General features: G+C 56.8%; 1 protein-coding gene across 1 annotated transcript in view; it reads right to left on the bottom strand.

The window, feature by feature from the left end:
• Positions 1-302: 302 nt before the first annotated feature.
• Prex1 (phosphatidylinositol-3,4,5-trisphosphate dependent Rac exchange factor 1) overlaps positions 303-25023 on the bottom strand; it is a 168115-nt gene continuing 143394 nt past the window's right edge. The window contains exons 19-40 of the mRNA XM_004636113.2: positions 24369-24454; positions 22267-22403; positions 21509-21623; positions 20250-20437; positions 19800-19961; positions 19176-19386; positions 18234-18507; positions 15875-16081; positions 14583-14671; positions 13245-13327; positions 13045-13135; positions 11231-11359; positions 10069-10110; positions 9028-9248; positions 7644-7743; positions 5549-5692; positions 5342-5456; positions 4121-4187; positions 3151-3323; positions 1736-1838; positions 1534-1601; positions 303-609 (exon numbers count right to left, since the gene is read on the bottom strand). Of these exons, the coding sequence (XP_004636170.1) occupies positions 567-609; positions 1534-1601; positions 1736-1838; positions 3151-3323; positions 4121-4187; positions 5342-5456; positions 5549-5692; positions 7644-7743; positions 9028-9248; positions 10069-10110; positions 11231-11359; positions 13045-13135; positions 13245-13327; positions 14583-14671; positions 15875-16081; positions 18234-18507; positions 19176-19386; positions 19800-19961; positions 20250-20437; positions 21509-21623; positions 22267-22403; positions 24369-24454 (2848 nt within the window). The 3' untranslated portion in view covers positions 303-566. The remainder of the gene's footprint in view (positions 610-1533; positions 1602-1735; positions 1839-3150; positions 3324-4120; positions 4188-5341; positions 5457-5548; positions 5693-7643; positions 7744-9027; positions 9249-10068; positions 10111-11230; positions 11360-13044; positions 13136-13244; positions 13328-14582; positions 14672-15874; positions 16082-18233; positions 18508-19175; positions 19387-19799; positions 19962-20249; positions 20438-21508; positions 21624-22266; positions 22404-24368; positions 24455-25023) is intronic.

Here is a 25023-nt window from a genome sequence, read left to right as displayed (position 1 = left end):
GAGATGTCACGCTATATAAATAAAGTCAGAGCAAATCTCGCCCCCCAGGCTGGCGGTGAGCGATGCCGGGATCTGGCGTGGGCGCAGGCGCTGGGCCTGACCTGTCTCTCCTGTCAAGCTCCCCACGTCTGCCGGGCGGGTTAGAGCGCGGCTGGTGCAGCTGAGAGCTAAGGATGGGGGAGGAGGGTGGCCTCCTGGAATGTACATCTGGGGTTGCAAAAGTGCAGGCTGTACCATCCGGGGAGCTGGGGCTCCGGCCCTCCAGCGGTGGCACCCATGACCTCCCCTCTGTCTCCTCTGGGCCCTCACTGCACCCGTGAGCTCCATGGGTCCCGGACCGTTCGGGCTTCTGGCAGGAGAGTAGGGGCTGTGCCACCTGGCAGACCAGCCAGCTGTGGGTGCGTAGGGTCCTGGATGGATCCTCGAAGATGGCAGTGAGGGAGGCCACGGAGTCCAGGCAGACTGAAGCGGGAGAGGCCAGGGCAGAAGCTGCAGGGGGCTCTGGCGGAGTGCAGCCTGCTGTGTCCTTCCGTGGCCTGCACGCAGTACAGTACGTCCATCTGCGGTCAGAGGTCCCCATCCACGGGAGGCTGGCAGAGGCGGTAGAGCCTAGAGATGGAGGCAGGGGATGAGGAGCGGCCCAGGCAGCAGAAGGGCTTAGCATTATTTCCACTTGTATTTGAGCAGGTAACTCACACCTAGAAAACAAACTCCCCCCAGGTATAAAAAGAGGGAAAACGAAAACCATGGATGCTGTCTCGCCTTCCCTGTGGCACCCAGCCGGCCCTGGGTGGTCTCCTGCCCTGCAGGACAAGCAGAGCCACAAGGTGCACAGTGGTTATCGCTGGGTCACATGGATTCCTGTGGGTAGAGAGGGGCAGTGCATGCAGAGGGATGCGTGTGATGGAAGCACTGGAGTCTCGGCAAGTGAGTATTCTGGTGACCCTCCGAGTGCCAGGGCCACTGGTGTCGCCGCCACATCCTGCTCTCTAAACAGCGAGGCCCCAACCTATGCATGTGTTCCGCTCTGGGGAAACCTTTTGCAAGTCAGCTTTGCTTCTGCTCACAGAGAACTGCCCACTCACGAGCGCTCCGAACTTACTGAGTTATTTTTGCAACTTCCCATGAGTGGAATGATTTTAAGATAAAGAATTACTTAAAACTTGTAGTTAGATCTCAGGGCAAACTTGGTGGGGAAAAAAGACGGACTGAAAGGAGTTAAGGTCCCCACTGAGCTGCAGTAGCACTGGCACAGCATGCAGAGGGTTGGGGACTCTGGCGTGGCCCTGCGGTCAGGAAGAGGGGACGCACCAAGTGGCCACCCGTGGCTCACAGTAGAGATGCTGCCCAGTCCTGCCAGCCACAGCTGGGGCTCCTTGCGAAGGGCAGGTCATGACTGGGCCATATTTATGGCTCCCCCAAGCAGAATCCCCATAAATTAGACACGGAGTGCACCGTGAGCCTCTGGGGTAGGACCTGGTACTCGATGCCCAGCCCTGGCCTGGCCCTGGCTTCCTGCAGGGCAGCACTTACCGAGGTGCACCCTGGGGCATCTGGTCCTTTACTCGGAGGTTTTTGGCCAGAATCTCCACCCTGGGACCCTGGAAAGGAAAAGCTGTCAGGCCTGGGGCCTCCATGACATCGGGGAACCTGAGAAGTGTGGGGATGGGTTCCAGGGTGCCTGTACCCCCACTCCCAGCACCAGCCTTCGGCCACGATGCTGGCCAGGCCTCACCTGCTTCCGCATGATGTCTGTGGCCTGCATGATGCACTTGGGTAGCAGCCCGTGGCTCCGCGCCAGGATGGCCGCCTGCTCCAGAGAGACACTCAGGGTGCTCCTGCGGGGTGCAGATGAGGGAGAGCATGGGGGTGGGGCCACTTCCTGCCTGGCCACAGCCTTGGCCCTCCACCTTCTCCTGGGAGGGCCCATTGGCTTCCTGCACCCAGTGTCTCCATTCAGTCAGGGAGGCCACGCTGGCCTGTCCCCCCTGTCCCTGCCTGCTCTCCTCCTGGCAGCCATCAGGCCCACAGCCAAGCTGTCTGCACCTTGTGAGGCTGCACCATGAGGCAGGGCTTCCTGGGGTCCCCTTGAGATCCTGGCGCCTTGGTCGGGGAGGATATGGGAAACACCCCAAGAAGCTGTGGAGCAACTCCCTGGAAGCCTCAGGACATTGCAGCAGGGTCTGAGATGGGCATGCGGGTCTCCGACTCACGTCTCTTCTCAACAGTTTCAGGCCCTGGGCCTTCTAAACACTACCCACCCCTCCACTAAGACTCTGCGACCCTGGATAGATGAGTCTCTCTATGCCTCCATTTCCCTTGCTATGAAACAGGGTGGGCACTATAGGCCAGGCAGAGGCCGCTGTCCTGTGCTCTGCAGAATACCACGCAGCAGCCCTGGCCTCCCTCTCCCTGCTGTGACAACCATGCAGGTCTCCAGACACGGCCCACAGCCCCTGGGAGCAGAGTTGCTGCCTGGGTGAGAACCCTGGGCGGAGTGCTCACACCCTGTGAGACAGAAGGGCACCGTCCCTGCAGACACAGACACAGGTGGGCCCCGCACCCTCGAGGACGAGGACTCCACAACAGCTGCCTGGCATGCGCTCACTGGGCCCTGCCTCATGCTGGGCGCCAGGCTAGGTGCTGGTATGCGACGGGGACAGACAGGTTCCTGCCTCAGGAGCCAGCTCTGACCCAGGGCAGAAAACACCTAGACTTCAGATGAGCGCCTGTGGCAGTGCAGCAAGGGCTCCCAGGGAGGGCAGCGAGAGAGCTGCTTTAAACAGGGAGGGCCTTGCGGGAAAAGCGGCTGCTTTCTTCCTGGGACAAGCAGCAAAGCAGAGACCAGCAGGTAGCATGGTGGCCAGGTCACCAGCTTGCACTATGGAACTGACCCATTTGTTACCAATGCTACACAAATGGGCCACACAACACCACTCCATCACAGTGAGCATGGCCATCCTGGGCTGACTATCACTCCTTGCCCATTTCACAGACCAATAAACTGAGGCCCAGAGGGCCCAGGCCTTGTCTGGGTCCAGCAGGTAGTGGGAGGACCAGGATTTGGATACAGCCTTCCTACCTCCTTGTCCTGTGCACCCCAACCTTCCCAGCCCCCATCCACACCGCACACACCAGGGCCCACCTCACCTCTGCATGCCTGTGCCGCACATGGTGATCTGGCAGGCTCCCAGGCGATAGCAGAGCTCCGAGGAGACAGGGATGAGGCCGGCACCCAGGCTCCCAGCAGCACCAGGTTTGGGGTGAATGAAGGACTTCATGAGCCGGCACAGCTCGTCCAGGGCATTGATAGGGCGTATCAGCTGCAAGGTGTGTGACCAAAGCCCGGATGGCCAGGAGCCCCCACAACGCTGAGAACCCCCAACCTTCCTCCCCTCTGTCCTTCTCACTCAGCTATGCCACTACACTTGTCCTCCCAGCCTCCCGCTGAGTTTATAATCCCATCAGCTGCGACAACCACTGCTCAAGAACTGCCCATGGCTCCCCACCACCCCACCAGCAGGTGCTCAGTATCCACCGCGCATCTGATCTCCAACCTTCAGACCCGTTCCTTCACCTGCGGATATGCTCCCATGAAAGACTGAACAGCGGCCCTCCCGCCTCTCCAAACCCACACCTGCTGCGGTCAGCTCGAGCTGTGCCTCCCCAGGACGAGGCTTCCTTGTAGTCCCCATCTTTCCCTGACCACCATGTGGAAGCACAGACGGCGGCTGACATACTGTCCACAGTGATGTTGCCAGGCAGATACCACGTCCCAAAGGACAAAAGTTGCTGCTGCTCTCAGAGCCCCGGCCTCAAGCCCCAGGGCTGGTACAGCAAAGCCAGTGTCCAGTCAAGGTCCCCTCCTATTCTAAGCCTGGGAAAGCAGGAGGCCCAGGACCACGTGGCATGGGCAGCCCCATGGTCCCAAGGGCATCGGGGGCTCCTTGGAGGAGGCAGCCCAATCTTTCCATTTCAGAAAAAAAAAAAAAAAAAAACTGAACCTTCCACTTTGGGGGAGCTCTCCACTGCTCAGTGTTGGTAGCACATGTGAAGCAAACATAAAGGTCAGGGGGCCGCTGCCCTGACAGCCGCCCCACCCCGCTGGCACGGGACACACCTGATCTATCTTCACTGCGGTGGTGCTGGCGTCTGTGGGCAGGTTCGACCGTTCCAGGTAAAACGCCCTGAGAGAGAAAGCCGGGGCTGAGGGGGCCGCACCGCTGTTGTGTCGCAGCTTCTGCAGCCGCAACCCTGCACCCCCACAAAGAGCCAAGGAGAGTACTGGGGGGCTTCAGGCAGCATGGTCACCCCGCCCCACCCCGCCCTGCAGCTCCCGGCACAGGCACCACCCTGCAGAGGAGGCTACGTCAGGTCCACAAGCTGTTGCTGTACGGGGCCAACCAGTGAGTCCTGCAGGCCTGAGGGACCAGTCTGCAGCCCCACTCGACCCAGCCGGATGATGCTGATGAATGTGTTTGTGTGCTAATAACGCTTTATTTACAAGGCAGGGAATGGGCCAGATACAGAGAGGGAATGGTTTTCCTGCCTGCTGATTCCCACACAAGTATCCAGCCAGTGTGGGGTCGCAGAAGACCCCACGGACGTACATGAGTGAATGAAGGGGAGAATGAGCGGTCACCCCAGCAAGCAGCACAAAACAGCTCCATGGTGTTGGTCAAGCAGGTGCCAGTTTTACGTCATGTGGCTGGACGCTCTTGCTGGCACCTGGGTGCCAGCATCCTTCTCCCATTTCCAAATGGTAAGGTCCCCCGGAGAGCATCATACCCTCCCCACACCAGTCCACTTCCTAAGCCTCAGCCTCCCTGAGTCCCCATGTTCACGAAGCAGGCACTGGAGGGCTGCAGCAGAGGTCATGGGGGTGGGCGCCGCAGCAGAACTCAGCAGTTGTCCCCCAGGCCTGTGCACTCTGCATTATCCACTGCTCCTTGGGGACGAGGCCCCAGAGCGACATCTCTTTCTCAAGCCCAGGAACCCCAGACCCCCAGCTCCACCCCCCCACTTGAGCGAAGAGAAACAGCCGGGCTCAGCTGAGTACCAGCCATGAGGCCAAGCAGAATGAACGCCAGTGGTCAAGGCTGTGGGCTGTGGGGGCTCTGGTAGGCTGCATGTTCTCTGGGAATCACCTTCCCACCTGTAAGCAGGTTAGCACAGCCTTCTGTGCACACTGCTGTGACGCCCTCCTGCAGGCCGAAGACCTGGTACACAGTAGGTGCTCAGAAAAGGGTCACTGCCCACTGGCCTGTGGGGCCGGATGTGCTGTGCCCGCGCCTGGCCTTGGCTTCCTGACTCCTGCGCCCACCATGGCCCAGGTCCATACCTGAGCTTGCGGTAGTACTGCTGGACCTTCTCCAGGGACTGCGTGTTGATCTCCTGCTGCAGATCTTCCGCCGCCTGGCTGCCTGGAAGGGACGGCCCCTCCATACTCTCCAGGGCTGAGGGAAGGAGAGTGAGGGTGGATGTCTAGGTCCCCAAGTGCCTGGTGGCCTTGGCCGGCTCCCTGCTCCCCCCGCCACCTGCAGCTCACCTTTCGTGAAGAGCACAGTGTGCAGCCGGAGGCTGGCCCCACTCTCCAGGCGGGATGGCAGTTTGGAGAAGTGGTAGCTGTCCAGGTAGAAGACTACCTTCAGTGCCTGCCGGCTGCCCTCAATGTGGTAGAAGACATTGGTGTCTGTGGGGGGAGCAGGGAGCAGTGCTCAGCACAGCCGTCTGGGGGGGGGGGTTCCCTCCCTTCCAGAGGCATTCTAGGCCTTCCCTGCCAGCCCACTCAAGAGGACAGCTCTCAGTCCTGGGCGCCCCAGCCTCAAGGCACACCCTGAGACTCCTAACCCATGCATTCTGGGGTCTCCTTGTGCCTCTACCCCAGGGGGGCTTCAGATGCTTCCACACCTGGAACAGCAGCCTCTGTGCTCCCTCTGCCTACTGCAACAGGTCACAGCCAGGAGGCTGTGTCAGCAGAGCCCCCTGCTGCTGCTTCACCTCAGGGGCCAACCTGACAAAAGCCACCTTCGTGGAGCCTCCTTCTGATCTGCTCCGCATGGATGGGCTTCTGGCAGGGCCAGCAATTGCAGCACTCAGAGCCCATCTTGTACCCTGCCAGGCATTACTAATTGATCGGTGTTTCTCCCTGAGCCCAGCTCAGCTCAGCTCAGAGCCAGCCACTGCCTTCCCTTCATCTGGGGGCTGAAAAGGAACCTGGTGCCCTCTAGGCTGCAGTCTGCACACTCTCACCAGGAGGACAATGCCCTGAGGAGGCAAAATTCGGTTCTTGAGGTGGGGAGGGCGGAAAACAACTTACTCTTTTTTTTTTTTTTTTTTTTGATCTGAATGCCCTGAGGGGTGGTTTGGCTGTCTGGAGTGTTGTGGGGATCGAACTACAGCAACCTGAGGCTGACAGCTTTGTGGAAGCAGCCACTTAAACAACTGAGCTAAGGCCAGGCCCCCCACAACTTACTCTTTCTACTTAGAAAGCACAGATGCAAGATACAAAAAAGTATATTGGTAGCACTCAAATTTCAAGGCAACGTAGCAATTAGGAAAAAATGGTTTAGAGGGGTGTGTGTGTGTGTGTGTGTGTGTGTGTGTGAGTGGTACTGGAAATGAAGCCAGGGCCTTGGCACTGAGCCACACCCCCAGGCCATTTTTATTTTTTATTTTGGGAAAGGGTCTTGCTTAATCACTACACTCACAATCTTCCTGCCTAGACGTCCCAGAGTGCTACAATTTCTGGGTGCTTCACCACACCCAGCTTCTAAAAGGGCTTTGGTAAAGTGAAATGAAGCTGGCACATTCTGGAGCAGTGGCCCTTAAAGACTCTGAGCTTCAGCGTCTCCCAAGGAGGGTGGTGGCACACAGGCGCCCAGGCTCTGCCCTGGAGATTCTGACCCCCAGAGGTCTGGGTGGGGGTCTGAGAAGCAGTCTTTCCAGCCAGTTCCCAGGTGCTGCCGGTCCAGAGGCCACATCTGGAGCCACACTGCACAGGAAGCCAGCCCAGGTTCTGGCCCACATGGCCAGGACCCAGGGCCCAGGCCCACCCCACTCTGACTCAGCCTGGCCAGGGCCAGGAGCGCAACATCCTTAAACAGCTCCCCGAGTGATCCTGGGGTATGACCAGGGTGAGACCATCTACCTGGGCTCAACCACAGCTCCAGGAGGGCAGAGCCGCTGGGGCCAGAAGCTAAAGTGTTGCTGGACTCAAACCATGTGCTCCTTGTTCTGAATGCATAGGTAGATGGGTCAAATGGACATGTGGGTACAGGGGTGGGTGGGTGGGTGGGAACATGGATATATGGGTGAGTGGGTGGGAGAGCAGGTAGATGGGTGGGTGAGCGGCATGGGTGGATGGATGGAGTAGGGGATGAGACAAAGAAGAAAGGACTGCAGAATCCTTAGCCTATTATGGTATAAATTCTTAAAACAAGTGGTCACCCCCAAATGACACCTCCTGGACAGAAAGTCAGTGAGAATGGGCTGCAGCTGTTTTACGATACAGACTCCAAAGGTCAGCTCTGAGGCTCACGTTGGGTGCTGATTCTGGTCAACTCTGGACCTGGAGGCACAGCAGGGACTGGCCGCCCCTCCCCCTGGAGGCCCCAAATGCAGGGCTGAGAGGCATCACTCACTGGCCACGTAGTTCTCGTCCAGCTGCTTGAATGAGAAGGTGACATTGTCCAGCTCTGACAGGGTCACCCAGATGTCCTCCAGCATGGTCCTCTCCTCCTTCTACAGGAAGAAGACACAGGGGCTCAGATGCCAGCCCACCATGAGGTTTAGCCTTAACATAAGCGACCCAGCTCTAGACCCTGGCTGTGGGCCACGAGGTGCCAGGCCCTAAACGTGGTTCTGCATGTGCAGTCACGGCTGGGGCTCTGTGGCTGTCAGGGCCTCCCGAGGGCCCAAACCCTCCTGCACTCTGATTTGCTGAGTGGTCCCAGGAAGCCCCCTTGCTGCCTTGCTGGGACCCCCCACTGCTGGCTACTAAGGCAGTCTCTTCTAACCCGACCCACCCACATACAAGTCTGCACTTGCTCCTGTACTGCCCTCCTTCCACCTCCCAGCGCATGGCACCAAGGGCTTTGCAGTTTCTCTTTTTCCTGCCCCTCCCTGTACAGGAGCCATGACCTGTGTAACACACCAGCTTCCCACTCCCTGGCCAACGCTCAAATCCAGGGCTCCTACCAGGCCCACACTGAAGCCCTCCAACTCCCATTCCTTTCCCTCCAACCCCACCCCCAGCTCTAAGTTATCTGTGAGAAACTCGGCCCAAGTCACATTACTAGCCCACCTCAGGCCCCCAAGCCCTCGTCGGGCACAGAATGGAGCTCTAGCCCTACAGCTCTGGCCCCACTGACTCCATCTCTCACCTCTGGCATGAGTCCTCAGCCCCAGCACCCTTCCCTGGACCATTCATCTGGCTAGCTGAGGTCTAGGCTGAAGAAGGGGGAGCTCAAGGCCTAGGGTCTGACCACCTTTCTCTGCCTGGGTTGTGCTTGCCTGAAGCGCAGAGTGAGATCTCTTCAGGCACTCACCTGTCACAGCAGTGGCCAGCAGAGGGCGCTGTGAGGCTGCGCTTCTCTCCACACCCACCGGGCATCCTCGGCCCTAGCACAGGGTGCCTTCTGGGATGTGCAAGGGCTTTGCTGGTCTCTACATTGGGGCGCTGGCTAGTCCCTCTGCTCCCCCAGCTCCCTCAGCTGTCACAACTGAAACACCCCTAGATAGTGCCCAAGGTCCCTGGAGGGCAAAGCTGCCCTTGCCTGTGAACTACTTGTCTTCATAGCTGTTCGGGTCTCCCGCACGTCCATCCTGGACGTAAGATCCTGTCCTTCTACCCAGGATCCCTTCTCGCATTTTCGTTCACCAACAGCCCTCGTTTTACTACCTGCAGCACACAGGTGCTCAGCAAACAGCTGCCCCGCGAAAGACGAGGCCAGCGGAGCTGAGGCAGCAGCACCCTTCTGTCTGCGGGGCCAGCAGGTGACCCAGATGCCCGGCTCACTCACTCACCACAGCGGCCGGTGAGAGCAGGGACTGGCAGTGCAGCAAGACGCCCGTGGCCGCCACCTGTTCCAGCCACTTGCGGCTGGCGTCGCGGCTGCTCTCCTCGTACTCGCCGTTGTTGTTGTAGCGGTAGCTGAGGGCGGCCAGCAGCTGTTCCGAGAAGGTGCACACGGCGGCCACCAGGGCCTGGCAGAAGATGGCATCCCGGCGCGGCTGCAGCTCGGCGTCTGGAGCACAGGGGGCTCGGGTGGGCGGGGCTCCTTGGCACGGGCAGGACACACCCACACCCAGGCCTAGAACTCCACCACCCCACAAAGGGCCCCAAATTCACTTTTAGAGGACAGCCCACCTACCAAGACAATTCTCCAAATCAACACTCCACCAGAAGCCCATGTGCCCCCAAAGCGCACCTCTCACCGGCTCAACCCTCTGTTCCCACAGAACACAACAGCCTTCCCCAAGGCCTCCCTGAACACCTAGCCCACTGGAAGCCACCAAAGCCACCCTACGCTGCACGTAGCCATCTCCCCACTGAAACTGCAGACTCCCCACCCAGCCTCATCCCCACCCCATTCCTAATTTGGACTTGGCCTAAAGAACTGGCCAGTTTGGGGCAGACTGTCATTCAGGGTCCTGATGTTCTAGAAGGGTTCTTGTCAACAAAATAACAGCTTCTGGCCAACTGGCTTATGATGACCTCAGTCCTACAGTAGCTCCCTTAACTGGAGGCTTCTGGGAGGAGGATGGAACCGAGGACTCCCCAAGACCCCCCAGTTCCCTGCAGCCACATCCTCCACTGCCCACCAGGGCTCTGCGACAACGAGCCTCCCCATCCTCAGTCCTCCATCCCATGTCCCTGTCCCATGGTCAGCGGGGGAGGCATGTGCTGCTATCCCAAGTATCGGGCCTGGCAGACCATGGAAAAGCCAACTGTGGCCAGCTCAAGAGGCTTCCCGGGCAGGGATCCCCAACATCCACTGCCAGGGCCTCTGTTGGCACACCTGGGTGTGTGACGTGTGTGGCTGCAGTCGCCCCTTGGAGTCTCACCTGTGCACTTGAGCAGGGCCAGGAGAAGCTGGTTCTTTCCATCTGGAAGGAGGGAAATGCAGAGGGGCAGCTGGGCACAGGCAGTGACAGGGACTGGCTCTGCAGCGGTGTGCTGCCCCACAGACACCTGGCTACGCTAAGCCTGGGCTCCCCGGGAGCATTTAACGAGCCTGGGTGAACTTCAGGACATGCAGGCAGTGGAGTTCCATATGTATTCCCGCCCCCACATCCCCACTGAAGAGATCAAAGCCAGCCCTTTATCTGTGGTGTGCACACTCACACAGTGCACAGCACACGCACTTGTGTACCTCACCTCCTAGAGTCACAGCCCTCCCTAGAGCACCCACTTCCTCCTCAGATCACAGAGGCCAAACCCAGGCTCCTTCCTTCAGAGATGCTCCAGGGCCCAGAAAAGCCTTGCAAGAAAGACTTGAAGAGCCTTTGGGCTTTGCCCCTTGAGGGCCTTTCTAGAAGCCATGTGAGAGGCACAGGGGCTGGGCTAAGGAAAGCAAGGGCAGGTGCAGGATGCCCACTCAGACCATGAGCCAGGGGCAGGCAGTGTCCTGGGGGCTTGCTTTGTACTGATTTATTTATCCTCAGCAATGAAGGAGAGAAGGCCGGCCAAATAGCTCAGTGGATTAAAACGCCTATAAGCAGGCACAAGGGCTGAGGGTTCAATCCCCGGGCCTGCCATGCCAGCCCCGCCCCCTGGGCACGCTGAGACAGCAATTGAGACTGGGTATGGTGGCACACGCCTGTGATCCCAGCTCTTGGGAGGCTGTAAACAGGAGAATCACTACAAGTCTGATCCAGTAGTGAGACCCTGAATACCCTGTAGACCCTTCCCTAAAATAGAAAAAAAACAAAGAAGGAGAGTGAAGAAAGAAAGACCAAGAGAGGTCAACGAACACACCAGGGTCACACAGCAGAAGGAGGGGAGAAGTAGGGGAACCGGAACTCAATTCTGGCAATCTGGCCCAGAGGCCACACCCTTAACCAATGTCACTTTTGGAAACCAGGACAGCACCAGGCCAACACAGACTTCTAACTCAGAAGCAAGACCCTCCGCTGAGGATGTACCAACTGTCCCTGCCCCATGGACAATGGCTGTGGACCCACGGAACCTTAGAAAGGTCCAACGATCTCCTCCCGGCCCACTGACCTTCCACATATCGCTGGATGTTGTCTACGAGGGTCTTAATGGAGTTGGGGAGGTTCCAGGGGTCCTCCTGGATGCTGATCTGGATCAAGCTCCGGCCACGAATGGTACATTCTTCCTTCTGTTTGAACTCTGGAGCCGGAAAGTGGCATGAGGGCCTGGGAAGTGGCCTTGGAAAATAGTGGCACAATGGCCTATGCCCTATCACCAGATCCCAAAGCTTGTCACCATAGATGAAGGGAGCTGGTGAGACTCCTGGTTGTTATCTGGTCTATGGAAGGCAAGCATGTGTTAAGTGTGTGACTACTTCATAGTACTGCACCCATGGCAGACATCACTGATTGAGCTCAGCACTCCTTCCAGCTAGATTGAGACTACAGTATGGCTCTCAGCAACTACAACCAATCCAGTGCAGACATCACAAATTAATCACAGCATCCTTTTCTTCTAGACCTGCGGGCATAGCCACAAAAAGTTTCTCAGGTGCTAAATCACTGCCACAGCCAGATGACCTGGCACCTAGTCTAACAGCTTCTTTACAAGGAGGAGGGCTCCCAGGCACAGAGTGGGAAAGTGACTCGCCTACAGTCACACAGCTGGGTAGTGAATCTGGCCTTGGCAGATCGCTTGTAGACACAAGCCCTTGCTCCTTGATTCCTTTGCAGGCTCCTGAGACGTCTACAGTTGGTCTCTCCCTGCAGTTCCGGGACTCGCCTCCCTGAGGAGGTGCTCTAAGGGAGCAGAAGAGTTATCTGAGGCCCCCCCCCCCCCGACTCCTCACTCCCCGCCGCCTTGCTCACTCAGAGGCAGCTGCCTGACTGCATCCTATCTCCCACACACACAGCTTTGGTTCATCTTGGAGTTATCAGTGCCCAGGCCTGGCCTGAGTTGGCTCTTGAAGGCATCACTTACTGGATGAAGTGACGCACAGACAGATGGCAGGTGGGCGGATGAAGGAGTGGGCAGGGGCAGGGGGCGGGAGGGCTGATGGGGAAGAGGTAAGTGGGTAAATGGGCACAGGTGGGTGGGAGGTCCTATGAAATTCCAAATTTTTCCTCCCAATCACCTCAAGAAGAATGTGTGCCACAGAGGCCTTAAGCTTTCTTTCCCTTGGAATCCCCTCTCTTGAACAGGATCAAAGAGCCTGGGTAGGCAACAGTGCCTAATCACAGTGAGATGACTTTACTTCCTTTACATTTATCGCATAGTTTATGATTAATTTAGGGCATGTCAAAATCAAATTTCTAGGGGGCCTGCCCCTTAGCTCAGTTCTTTAAGTGCCTACTTCAACAAAGCAGTCAGGCTCAGGTTGCTGTGGTTCGATCCCCACAGCTCAAGCCAGCCAAACCTGCCCGGAAGGCATTCGGAGAAAAAAAAAAATCAAATTTCTAAAAGGGGCCAAACTATGTCTGGTAAGTGTGGTTAAAAAATTTGAAGGTGTAAGTAGGTTCTGTGGACCTGGTGCCAGATGATGGGACATCTGAGATCAGGGAAAACGCTCCCAGCCTCCCACTTACATTACCAACAAGCTGGCCAGGAGTCCAGAGACTGGCCCAGGGCCACAGACTACCTCTGTGGAGAGCCAGGGAGTAACTGAGTCAGGCTTTGCAGGGCCTGAGGTCTCCAACACACATTCTTCCTTGCTTATTTGCTTTGTTTTCGCAATTTTAAAAAAATGAAATAACCATCCTTAGCATGGACACAAAAACAGGCCATGGGCTGGAGCTGGTCCACGGGTCAGAATCCACTGGCTCCGCTTAGTCCAGAGCCATCCTGCAGGCCAAGAGTGTGACCAGTATCCAGCGCTGGCTGCTCACCTTGTAAACTGTGCTCCATGGGGAAGTGCCTGGTCTCCTCAAACGCCCGGCTCATGACAGGGCCCTTGAGCAGCGCGTTGATGGAGTCTACCTGCGCGGCGAGAAGCACTGAGCTTAACACGATCCCCAGGGCCCACAGCCCTCACCCCAGCCCTGGTGTCCCAGCTCTGCCAGGGGTGACAGCAGGGGCCCAGGCCCACCTGGTTAAAGAGATGCTCCAGGCAGCCGTGAAGCTTGTCCTGCTTGTCTGAAGGGATGCGCATGTCACAGGGCAGCTCGTCCCCTGGAAAGAGGGGACCAGAGCCATCCACCATTGCTACCCCACCTCACAGCTTCCCAACTGCTTTCTCCAGGATGCAACATGGACACAGAGCCCCCAACCCAGAGGGGATGTGCAGCCTGACAGATCCAGGTTGCCGAGCCAATCCCGTGACCTCCCTGAGCCTCCAGTTCCTCCTCTGCAAAACGGGCAACGTCACTAAAGCACTGTGAGGCACTGCTGGCGTTTCCATCCTGCAAATGAGACAGGACCAGAGCGGGAACTGTGGCCCAGGTGTCCTGACTCAGCCCCCAGCAGTTCCAGTCAGCGGGCACAGAAGCCGCCTCCCAAAGCCTTCCCAGGGACAGCTGCTCAGCTGCCTATCTCAGGAGAATGAAATATTTATCTAAAGTTCAGCAATCTCTTCCATTTTCCTTCTGCTTTTTTTTTCCTTCTGTTAAACTGACATATAATTAAAATTCAATTTTTTATGTGCAGACTTCTCTGGAAGGACACAAGATGGGGTAACAGGGAAAGGAGTGACAGCCTAAGTGAGACACAGGAGGAAGGGGGCTGAGGCTGGAAGGGGCCTTGTCACCCAGCACCCTCTACTGCCTTTTGAGCAATGACCCACGGAGACATAGACCCTGTCACAAAGTGAAATTTTTCAAAGTCTGAGGTAATCGAAATAAGTAAATTTGTGTCAGGCTTTCAGTGAAGGCTGTAGGCACAGCATGATCTAATCTATAAAATATTCATGTCCATCTGTCCATCCGAGCATCCATCCATCTACATGTCCTTCAGTATACGCAGGTGCTGACTAGTGACCTCCAGGGATTAGCAACAGCTACTTCTGAAGGACATGATGCGATTCTGGCTTATGTTTATGCGCTACCCTGAACTTTCCTGTGTCGCCTAGGTTTCTGGCCCGAGTATGAGTCGTTTTCACAGGTGTCCTCAGGACACACGGTCTAGGTGACACCACAGTGCTTGTCACACCCACATGCCACACAATCTTACACAACCACTAGTAATTCTGTCATGTGTGTTGTTCCTAGTTCCCCGTCTGTGACACTCATGAAGGCCGGGATCTTTATTCCAACCACTGCTGTGTGCCCAGCACCCAGCACCCAGCACCCAGCACCCAACGGGTGCTCGATACAGAGTCGGGCAATGAGTTGATGTGCGGAAGTAACAACATAACACAGCAACACAACACAGATGAAGTACAAAATATGAATAAGACAAAACACCCCAGGAGCCCACTCTCTGCACTCACCGGACCCCATCTCATCGCTGCCCAGATAGGAGCTGTTGCTTCTCACGCTGGTGTAGGACAGGACCGAGTCCCGGTTGCTGTTACACTCGCTGCAACAGTGAGAGACAGCCGCGTCACCTACGGCTCACGCGCTCTGGGAGCCCAGCCAGACCTGGAGACTGCTGGTCTGGGCGCTTCCTGTGTCTCTGGATAAGAGACATTAGGAGATCCCCGCATCAACCCGCAGAAGCAGGGTGGTAGCATTCCATTCAGGATTGGACACCTGGATGTCGCTGCTGTCTGGTGTCCCCAGTGGTCCCTGTGCCTCACTCTTCGTGGGACAGCCTTGCCCAGGACAGAGCTGCCCATGCCACATCTGATCAAAATGGAATCAGGGTGCCAGGGAGACAGCTCAGGGGCACAGCACCTGCCTGGCAAGTACAAGGTCCTGAGTTCAATTCCTAATACAAAAACAGACAAAAAATAAAAAGGCAGCCAAGAGAACCAAAAGCCACAATCCCAAGGTACGTTGCCTCAGCTTCGTGACAATTAAAGGAAAAATCAGAGCACCCAAAAAGGTAGGAATGAATACTCAAAGATAACAGAGAACTCCTAGATGGGCACAAGGTTCCAAGATGCCCCACTGTGCAGACACCAGGAAAGCTGGACACAGGACCAGCAGGACCCCTCACAGCCTGAAAAAGCACAGATGCCCGCAGGCCAGGCCAAATCCACAGAGCTGCACATGGAGCCCAGCAGGCACGCACTCGTGGTCAGGAATCCGATGTACCCGTCACATGTTTTATCGCGGGAAGCTGAGCTTTAGTCTGTTAACCCATTAGCTGAGAACCCGCTGACCTGGTTATGATTAATTTCACCAGCAGAAATACCATTCGGGTCCTCTCAGAGTTAGGAGAAAATCTAACACTTATTCCTTGGGCCAATCTTATTCCTTGGGCCAAGTAAAAATGGTGAAATGGTGTTGGCCATGGAAACCCACGTCTTCAGCTGGGTTTGAAAGCCCAGTGCAGAGTCCTGGCCTTTCCGCTGCTAGCCCATCAGCATGTGGGGTGACAGAGCCAAGGGGACCCAGGGCCAGGCCTTGAAGGGCTGGCTCTGGAGTGGGGCGATCTGAGCGACATGCAGGGAGATGCTCTGAGGGGAGTGCAGTTAATCCTTGAGCACAATGGTGGCACCAGTCCCTGGCACCCCACCCAGAAGGTGGCCCACAGTCCCAACTTTCCCACAGCCCAGTGGCCCCAAAGGCTCCGCTAGCCGCCACATGAAGCCCTGGCCTCCCGCGGCCCACCCACCTATAGGAGTCGCGGTAGCTCATGGTGTCGTGGCCGGAATCCTCCTGGTCCTCCTCAGACACCTTGAAGCACACTTTCTTGATGCCCCCATGGTCAGCCCTGTCCATCTCACTCTCCTCACTGACCAGAGGTGGGGAGGAGGCCTCCTCGGGCAAGGGCGGGTCACAGGGCCCGGTCGAGGTGGGTTCAGTGATGGTGGACAGCAGCCTGTAAGGGACAAAGGCCTTGAAGGTAAGGACACAGGCCTACAAGACACCCAGGCCCTGCCCACAGCCCCACATAGAGGGGGCCACCAGTGTTTTGCGTCCCCCCTTGAAAATGCCACCAACACCTCTGTTGAGGGTGAGACACCTTCCTTTCCTGGACAAGCTATCACCACTCTTTGCACTGCACATGGGCTAGGACCCTTTGTGAGAGGCTGGGGGCAAACCGGCTCAGTGTGTGCAGTCCTAGCCACTCAACTCAGCCACTGTAGCAGCAGCCACAGGATGTAAGCAAGTGGGCGTGGCTGAGTTTCAATAAAACTTTATCAATAGAACAAAACAAGCAGTAACTTGAATTCGGGTCATGGGCCACAGCCACAATGTAACAGTGAAGCATAGAGGCTTTGAAGTCTGAACCCCAACACCTTCATATGGCCATTTCCTGGCTTAGAGGCATAAAGTAAATTATTGAATTTCTCTGAGACCTAATTTCCTCATCTGTAAAAGGAGATAACATCAGTAAGTGCATTCAAATCTGCTGTGAAGGTTGAGAGAGTTAAAATACATAGTGTTTGGAGCAGTGGCTGCTGCCCCTGTGATTGATAAGCCCCGGCCAAACCTAATCCTACCACGTATCAGTTCGGCCAGCATCCTGATTGTTCCCATTTTACAGATGAGGAAACAAAGGCTCAGAGAAGTGACCTGCCCAAGGTCGCACCGCTAATAAGTGACTCAGGACTGAAGCTCGGGCCTCCTGGCTCCCCATCCTGTATTTTCTCCTTAATCATGGAAAGTTAGCATCATACACAGAAGAGGAAGACCATGCTGGCTTTTCAGGTCCAGCAGTGAGCTTCAACGAGGTAACACAGGGGCCACCCCATTGCCTCCATCTTTTCCTTTTTTCCTCTCTCAAGTATTTCGGTCAAGTCTAAGGGAGCACATCCTTTCCCTCATAAGGGCTGCCACTTGTGTGAGCCACAAATGCACCTGTGTGACACGCTTCTAAGCCAATGCTCTTCCACCAGGGGCAAACGCGGCCACCAGGGGGCACTGGGTGAAGTCCAGGTGGTTGTCACCAGAGGGGAATGCTATGGCATCGAAGGGGCGGAAGCCAGCGATGCTGTTACCCTTTCCCAAGGCCTAGTGTGGCCCACAACACAGAACGATCCCCCCAGACGTCACTGGGATGAAGGCAGAAACACAGTCTTCAATGTGATCAGCCAGCTGTCACTGTGCCAAACAGCATCAACAGCCTCTTAGCGCCATCTGGCACCCAGTCTGTGTTTAAATGTCCCTGGCAGTCGTGGAAGCATCTCCTCCAGGTGGCCTGTTAGAAGCAGATCCCCAAGCCAGACCTGGCTGCTGCCTGGCGTCTTGCAAGTCTTTCCAGGGTCTAATGGCTCCTCTTCCTCCTCCTCCTCCTCCTTTTCTTCCTCCCCCTCCTCCTCCCCACTCTGCTTCTCTGCCACTCACTGGTGAAAGAAACAGTCTCATTTGTCCTGCAGAATCACCCACCCTCTGCAAGTGGCCAACAGTGTCCCCAAGGTGCCACCTAAGCATCCTCTCTGACTACGGCCCTAGCAGTCCCATCCAGAGCAGCCACAGGTATGAGCTCCATTCCCCCACTCCCTCCCACAGTCTGAGGGTGTAGAGGACAGCAAGGGATTAAAGGGACCCAGATGCCGCCTGTCTCTATCAGCTCCCCACAACCAATAGACACGCTGTGTGTCACAAATGTGCTAATAACGAAAACATTTTTAGTGGATACTGGCTCAGTGCTGCCAGCGAGTACCTGCACGCAGTGGGCTGCCTGTGTGGCCTCTGCCCTACAGCAAAGGGGCTGTGGGCTCAACTGTCTCTCTCAGCTGTCCCAATCATTAAGGCCCCACAGCCTTTCACCAGCTTGCCCTCGCCTCCCTAAGATCGCTATCCGCCTGATTCACTGTTCTGTTGGAGCAGCTGCTCAGGTGGGGGGGTGTTTCTGCCCCCAGGGGACATGTGACAAAGTCTAAAGACATTTTCAGTTGTCAGGTGAGGAGGAAGCTATGGGGATCCAGCACACAGAGGCCAGGACAGCCCAGAACAGAGCCCAATGCCTGATGCCGGGAGAGCCGCGGGGCACAGCCACAGGTCCCCAGCCCGCAGTGCGGCCTCACCTGTTAATCTGGGTGACGTACTGCTTCATCTCCTTCAGGGCCACGTCCAGCTTGGTGAAGAGCTGCAGGTAGGCGTCCTGGATCTCTCGGTCCTCCTGCTTGAGCAGGAAGCTCAGGCCGCGGTCTTCCTGGCCGAGGACCCCACTGGCTGGCCCCGGGCTGCTGTCACTGACAGCCTGGCCTTGGAGGTCTCCGTCGGCAGGCAGACACTTCCAGGAGGGGGCAGCCATGGTGGTGATACAGTGCTGGGTATAGGACATGGGGCTCAGGTGGCCTACAGTGGGAGATGGGGGAGCTCACTGGGAAACACGCCCTATGCCCTCTGGGCACAAGGGTACAAACCCACTTCAAAAATTCTAACTATGGCCGGCAATATAGCTCAGCAGACTAAGCACTTGTTTAGGAAAGCACAGGGACCAGGGTTCAATCCCTGGCCACGCCAGCCCTGCCCCTGGGCTTGCTGAGGTGGTCACTGAGACCAGGCCTGGTGGTGCACACCTGTAATCCCAGCACTGGGGAGGCTGTGACAGGAAGATCACTACGAGCCCAAGCTGTGTAGTGAGACCCTGTACAAGATACATAAAAAGGAAAAACTATAAAATCAAAAATTCTAATGAGTGAAAAATTTCCCTTTTCAATATTCTTAACCCACTGGATTACTGCAAGAAGGTTTCCACCCTGGTGCCAACATGATTTTAACCATAAAGAGTCCTTTTTTCCTCTCTGGAATGCAGATGTGATGGCTGGTACTTCAGCAATTATGTTCTGAAAGTTAGAAGCCCCATCTAGCGATGACAGTGAGAGGTGACAGAAGAATCCTGGATCCCTGATTACGATGCAGCCACCCTTCCAGCCCTGGACTGAGGGTCTTCAGAAAGCTTTCAGTTTTAGTACCTGTCTAGCGAGGTCTAGCTCTAACCTCCAACAGACATACTCGGGTACCTTGCTCTGGGTCGAGGCCGATGAGGGAGGGCTTGCGGCCGAAGCGGATGCTGAAGGACCTGCCGATGGAGGGCGTGGTCTTGGGGTAGGACACTTCCATAAGGTTGACGTGGCAGTTGGTGGGGCAGAAGTCCAGGCCGCACAGCGGGTGGGGCTCCAGGGTGGCCTGCTTGAAGGCTGGGCTGACCCTGCCTCCCAGCTGGGCTGCAAACTGACAGATGGGGGAGGAAGTCAGGGGATTCTGCACCTCTCAACCCCCAACCCTACATCCTGGCCCAGGCCAGATGTTCTGAAATTCAGCAAAATGTAGGCAGCTCCAAAGGAGGAAAGGGACATCCCCACACCCAGCTCAGGGACACCTGATGCAGTCCGAGGCCTCTGAGGGCTCCCCCTGCTGTCCTCAGCTGCAGAGCTCGGGCCAGGCTGCCCACCCTGGGGACCACACAGGGCCCGTAAGTCACCAGGCAACCACAAGGCTCTCTCTGAGCTCCAGGGACCCCAGCAGAACAGTCTGGCTGAACATGAGACCAGCACAGGGAGACAGTCAAAAACAGGCCATGGTGGGACACCCACTGTGCCTGTTATGGCAGAAGCCCAGGCAGAGGCCCCAAGGGGAGCAGATACCTGGCGGTAGCAGGCAATCCTCTGGCTAATGCTCTCCAGCTTGGTGTCGCAGGTGCTGCGGAACTCGTAGTGGGCTATGGTCGCCACACGGCTGCTCATGGCCATGAGCCGCCCGCAGTTCTGCACGAAGGTGTGGTCATCGGCGGCAAAGGCTTCAAGGATCTGTGGAAATGTCAACCACTGCTGAGCCATCTTCCCGCACCCGGGGCCAGGGTATCTATCATCCTGGATCACCTCAGGGCACTGCTAGATGCTTCACGGTACTCTGAGAGGCTGGGTCTGTTGTGGGCCCATTTTGTGGATGAATAAACTGAGGCCAACAAGCCACTGTTCTCAGTCTCACAGCTACCAATGGGGGACAGGATGGCATTTCAGGACCCTAGGCTGTCTCTAGGGAAATGGGAAAAAGCTATCCCCACCCCTGGGCAAGGCAGGACAGAGCCTAGAGACCTTGGCAGTGAGGCCAAAGCAGCCGCGGGGCTCCACAATCTTCTCTAGCACATGGCACCGGACGCCTGCCGTGCTCGCGTACTCGTACACCACACCGTGCTCCAGGAACACGTTGTCCACCGTCAGGCTGACCACGGGGCTGTCTTCACGCAGGCTCAGCTGGGGCCCCAGGGACAGCAGCGGCAAGGCTGGGGGAAAAAGGCGAGGACTCTAAGGAGAGCAGGGCGCAGCCACCTGACCCGGAAGGCCCTGTTCTAGTAGGCCCTGTGTCCCACGCAGTCTGGGCAGCTCAGAGAGCAGAACCCTCCCAGCCGCCCCTGACGCTGAGTCCAGCTGGGCACGAGACTGGCAGGTCTGGGCCTCCTGCTGGACCTACAGAGGGAAGGGCCCTTCCCATGTGAACTGCGGGAGCCAGAGCCAGCGTCTGGAGAGAGAGGCAGAGATGCCTCAAGAGATCAGTGAGGCCTGGGAGGGAGCCTGTTTCTAGTACGCTGACAGTGGCGGAGGTGGGCAGATTCAGGGTGCAGTACGAAGGCAGGGTCCACAAGCTGGGCTGCTGCAATCGAGCTACTGGTGTAGGAGAGGGAAAGGAGCCAAGGAGATTCCCGAGATGCAGGAGGAGCCAGGATACAGGGAGGGGCAGGTCACAGAGGAGGCTCTGAGGCCCTGAGCTCCGTGTGGGCCACGTGGGGTCTGCCACCCCAAGGGACGTGCAGGATGGGGGTCTCAGGGCTGCAGGTGGGCAGCACACCAGTCCAGGCCCCGGAACCTGGAGGCCCAGGCAGACAAGGAGGCTGCTAGGCAGGTGGCTCTCATATCCCCAGACGACCCTGGGTGATCCAGGTGGTGCAAGCAGTTTCACCACAAGGTCTTTAAATGAGGGTGGAGGCACCGGAGGGTGAGTTCGAAAGATGACAGTGGCCCTGAGGTAGATGCAGGCCAACAGGGCCAGGGCCAGCAGCCAGCAATGGAGCCCAAGTCAAGGAATGCAGGAGCCTCTAGAGGCTGAGACAAACAAGGAAACAGACACCCCAGAGCGCCAGGAAGGAGCACAGCCCTCGGACATCTTGATATCCACCTAGGGGGACTCCTGGAACTCTGAGCTGATGAACGTGTGTTGCTTGAACTCCTGGGTTTGTGGGGCTTTGGCAGAGCACCCCTAGAAGTACCACAGACAGCTGGCACAGAGCTGGCTGGGCCAGGACCCCTCCAGGCCTCTGTCCCTCAGGAGCCCCTTGGCACCACTACCTTCTTTTTACCTGAATCAGACTGATCTTCCTCCTGGGCCCCACTGGGGTCCTCGCCAGGCACCTCCTGGCTGGCTCGTGCCTGCTGGGCATCCTCATGGGAGTGGTAGACCCACTGGTACAGGCCCTGGAGGGAACCGGTGTGAGTGGGACAGCCACCACACCAGGGAGAAGGCGGGCGGGTGTCACGGATGCCCTGGTTCCAAAACTCAGGCTTTGGGCCTGCTGATGACAGGAGGGGCCTCCAAGGTCACTCTGGAACTTTCCTGCGGACCCCTACCACACATGGCCTTCGGCACCGACACTCTATGCTCCACACAGAAGCCCAGGATGGGAAGACTTTGAAAATGTGAGTGCTCTGGGAGCAGATGCTTTGTCTCTTCTATATCCCCAGACCAAGAAAATGTGCCTGCACACAGTAGGTACTCAATAAACACTAAGCAAAAGCAATGATGGGGTGGGTGGACAGCTGTCCCCCTTCACCGCAAGCCAGGCCCCTAACCTAATGGTAACAATTTTTATCAGCAATGCAGATGTTTACACACCCTGTCCATGTAAAAGAAGAGGGTCTCACATGCCCATCTCACGGCAGTGAAAACCGAGGCCATGAAGGATCGTGGCTCAGCTTCTCTAGTCTGGGGAAACACCAGGCAGAGGTGCAGCTCACAGCTCCCTGCCCCCAACCAGCGTGTCCCTGAGTTCCTCCTGAGAGGAGAGGGCAGCCTTCACCCCACTCCACTGAGGGGCCTCCCCACACCCCAGCCACTCACCAGGGCCTCTTCTCGGTGGCTCCGGAAAGCCTGGAAGTGCTCCAGGGCCTCGAGGGCACCATCGTTCATCACGTTGTTGCCGTTGACCTTCAAGACACACTGGCCGGCACAGAGCCCCGCAGCCATGGCCTCCGAGCCTGGGGGTGGACAGCTGGAGGTGGGCATGGGTGGGGGGCACAGCAGGCCAGCGTGGGGGAGCCTGAGGAACACACCCCACCCGCTCCACAACACATCACCAGGGCTGTACCCCCACAATGCAAGGAGAGCCACACTGAGGCCAGGTAGGCTGTATTCTAGATCCCAGTCTCCCTGAGTCCTGCATAAGCTTACGGGACTGGACTGGGTGAGCTCCAAGAGACAGAGGGGGAATCAGAGGCTCAGAGAGCCAGAGTGACCATCATGGTCCCACAGCCAGAAGAAGGATTCTAGCGAGGGCGCCCAGGTTGCAGGCGCATACGTGTTCACTCCACCATGATTCCCAAGCCACAGGCCTCACAGCCTTCATGTGGTTAACACAAAACGTTTGGAAATGCAAACCAATGTCATGCGGGAGCAAATCGAGCCCAGGCTGTGTGATGGTGACAAGGACAGGCCCCAGGCCTCAAGGACCTGGGCTTCAAGCCCTGGCTCTGTCTCACAGCCATCAGTATGTTACTTAACCTCTCTGGGCCTCTGCTTTCTCATCCATGAAATGGAGATGCTAATAAAACCCACTGGTAGGGTCCCATGGAGCTAACCCACGTGAGACATTCAGCACTGAGCCTGGCACCTGTAAGTTCCCGGGAAACACTGACCCTTCTGACACTGGCCAGGCGTACAACTGCCACAGTTTAGATCTAGATGTCTCCCAAAGGCCCACGTGTTAATGGCTTCATCCCTGGCCTGGCGGTGTCGGGAGGAGGCACACACTTTAAGAGATGGGCCCTAGTGGAGGTCCTCAGTTCCTGGGGGTGCCCCCTTGAAGGGGTTCTGGGACCCCAGTCCCGTTCTCTTTCACTTCTGCATCCCAGCTGTACAGTGAATGACTGCTCCATGCCATACTCCTGCCATATGAGCTGCCTGGCCACAGGCCCAAGAAAACAGGGCTAAAGACCACCAACTGAAACTCTCCAAATCAGAGCCAAAACCTATAAACCTTTCCTCTTTATGGGTTGATGGCCTCAGATATGTTGTTACAGCAATCGAAAGCCAACTAACACAACTATGATCATTTTACTACGACTGATCACTAACATCTCCACACCTGCTCCAAGGCAGGGACTCTCCCTGGCACCACCAACACCTGGGGCTGCAATAAGAACACCGTTCCCTTGGGGTCGATGGTGCGGTGGAACATTCTGGGCATCACTGGCCATCAGCAGCATCCTGCCCTACCCCCTAGATGTCAGAGCCCCCTTCTCCCCAGTGACGACCAGAATTGTCTCCAGACACTGCCAGATGCCCTCTGGAGAGGGTGCAGGATGACTCCAGAATAAGACCACTGTATCAAGGATAAATAAAATACAAACCTACTTTAAATGATCAAAGTCTCAGTAGCCTTCATTATGAGAGGTATTTTCTTAATCCACAAATATTAAAAGTACAACTCAAATCACCGAAGTGGACAGTTCTTACGTAGGGGGGAACTCTGGGTGCTGAAGCTCAGGGTCCCCAGCACTGCAGACTGCGCTGGTTTCACTCCTGAGACAGAGCTGGCACCTTAACCAGCACACAGGGTAAAGACATACGGATGCCAGAGGCTCCGGTCACTAGCCCGCAGCTCGGCCTGGCCACAGGACTGTTACTCGGGGAAACTTCGAATTCACATTTCTAGCACAAGTGGCCCCACAGTCCTGCTTGGCAGCACAAGTGTTGGCTGAAGGGCAGCCCACCATTGTGCAGGGAACAGCCGCACCTCACCTCAGGACTCCCTGTCAGCCTCCATTCTGCTCCCCCCACCCATCTGCAACTCGCTTTCACAAATCTTGGCTCCATGCAAAGAAAACATGATAATGGTGCACCAGCAGGCAGAGGCAGGTAGCAAGGTTTGGTGGCTCTGAACCCTGACCACAGGGACAGCCCCACACCCCACGGCTGCCTGGGTCTTAGAGGTTTGCACTCACCTCTTCCCACAGCATAGATGAAGGGTGGGGCAGCTCCGCGGATCTGGAAGCACAGGGCCTCTGGGTGGTCGGGGACTTTGACTGTCCTGCAGCAAGCAGACACAACAGGGAAGGCATAAGGAATGGCAGCTCAGCTTTCGATAACCCAGGCCACCTGGGGAGCCCCTGCCTCAGAGACTTCTGGGAAATACAGCCCAAAATTAGGAGCAGCACGCAGCTTCCAGCTGTTGAATGCAAACAGAAATGGTCAAATAACCAGAGGCCACACCACGGAATCCTGGGTTATCAGAGTATGTGGAAACCCCAGCTACTCTCCCACACCTCCTCTGTCTTCTCCTGACCCAAGCGCCTGACCAGTTTGGCTGAGTTTTACTCCATTATCACAGAGGAGAAGGCGAGAGAAGATGTGGGCATCAAACACATAATTTTTCAACAATTAATGCTTCCCCTCCATGTGTATCTGATTCAGGCCACCACTCACCCCTGCCCACCAGAGCTGCCAGCCTTGCGGCCCCCACCTGCAGCCAGAGGGGTCAGCTATCTGCAGTCCTCACCATGGGCACAAGGTCTCACAGGGCCCGGCCCTGCTGCCTCCTGACCATACCGCCCACTCTGCCACAGCCCCTCAGCCTCCTGGCTGCTCCTCAGCTGTGCC

The sequence above is a fragment of the Octodon degus genome, unplaced genomic scaffold, assembly GCF_000260255.1.
Source record: "Octodon degus isolate 3935 unplaced genomic scaffold, OctDeg1.0 scaffold00077, whole genome shotgun sequence".
Taxonomy (NCBI): domain Eukaryota; kingdom Metazoa; phylum Chordata; class Mammalia; order Rodentia; family Octodontidae; genus Octodon; species Octodon degus.
Note: the sequence above shows the minus strand (reverse complement) of the source record. Positions and strands in the feature narration are given on the sequence as shown.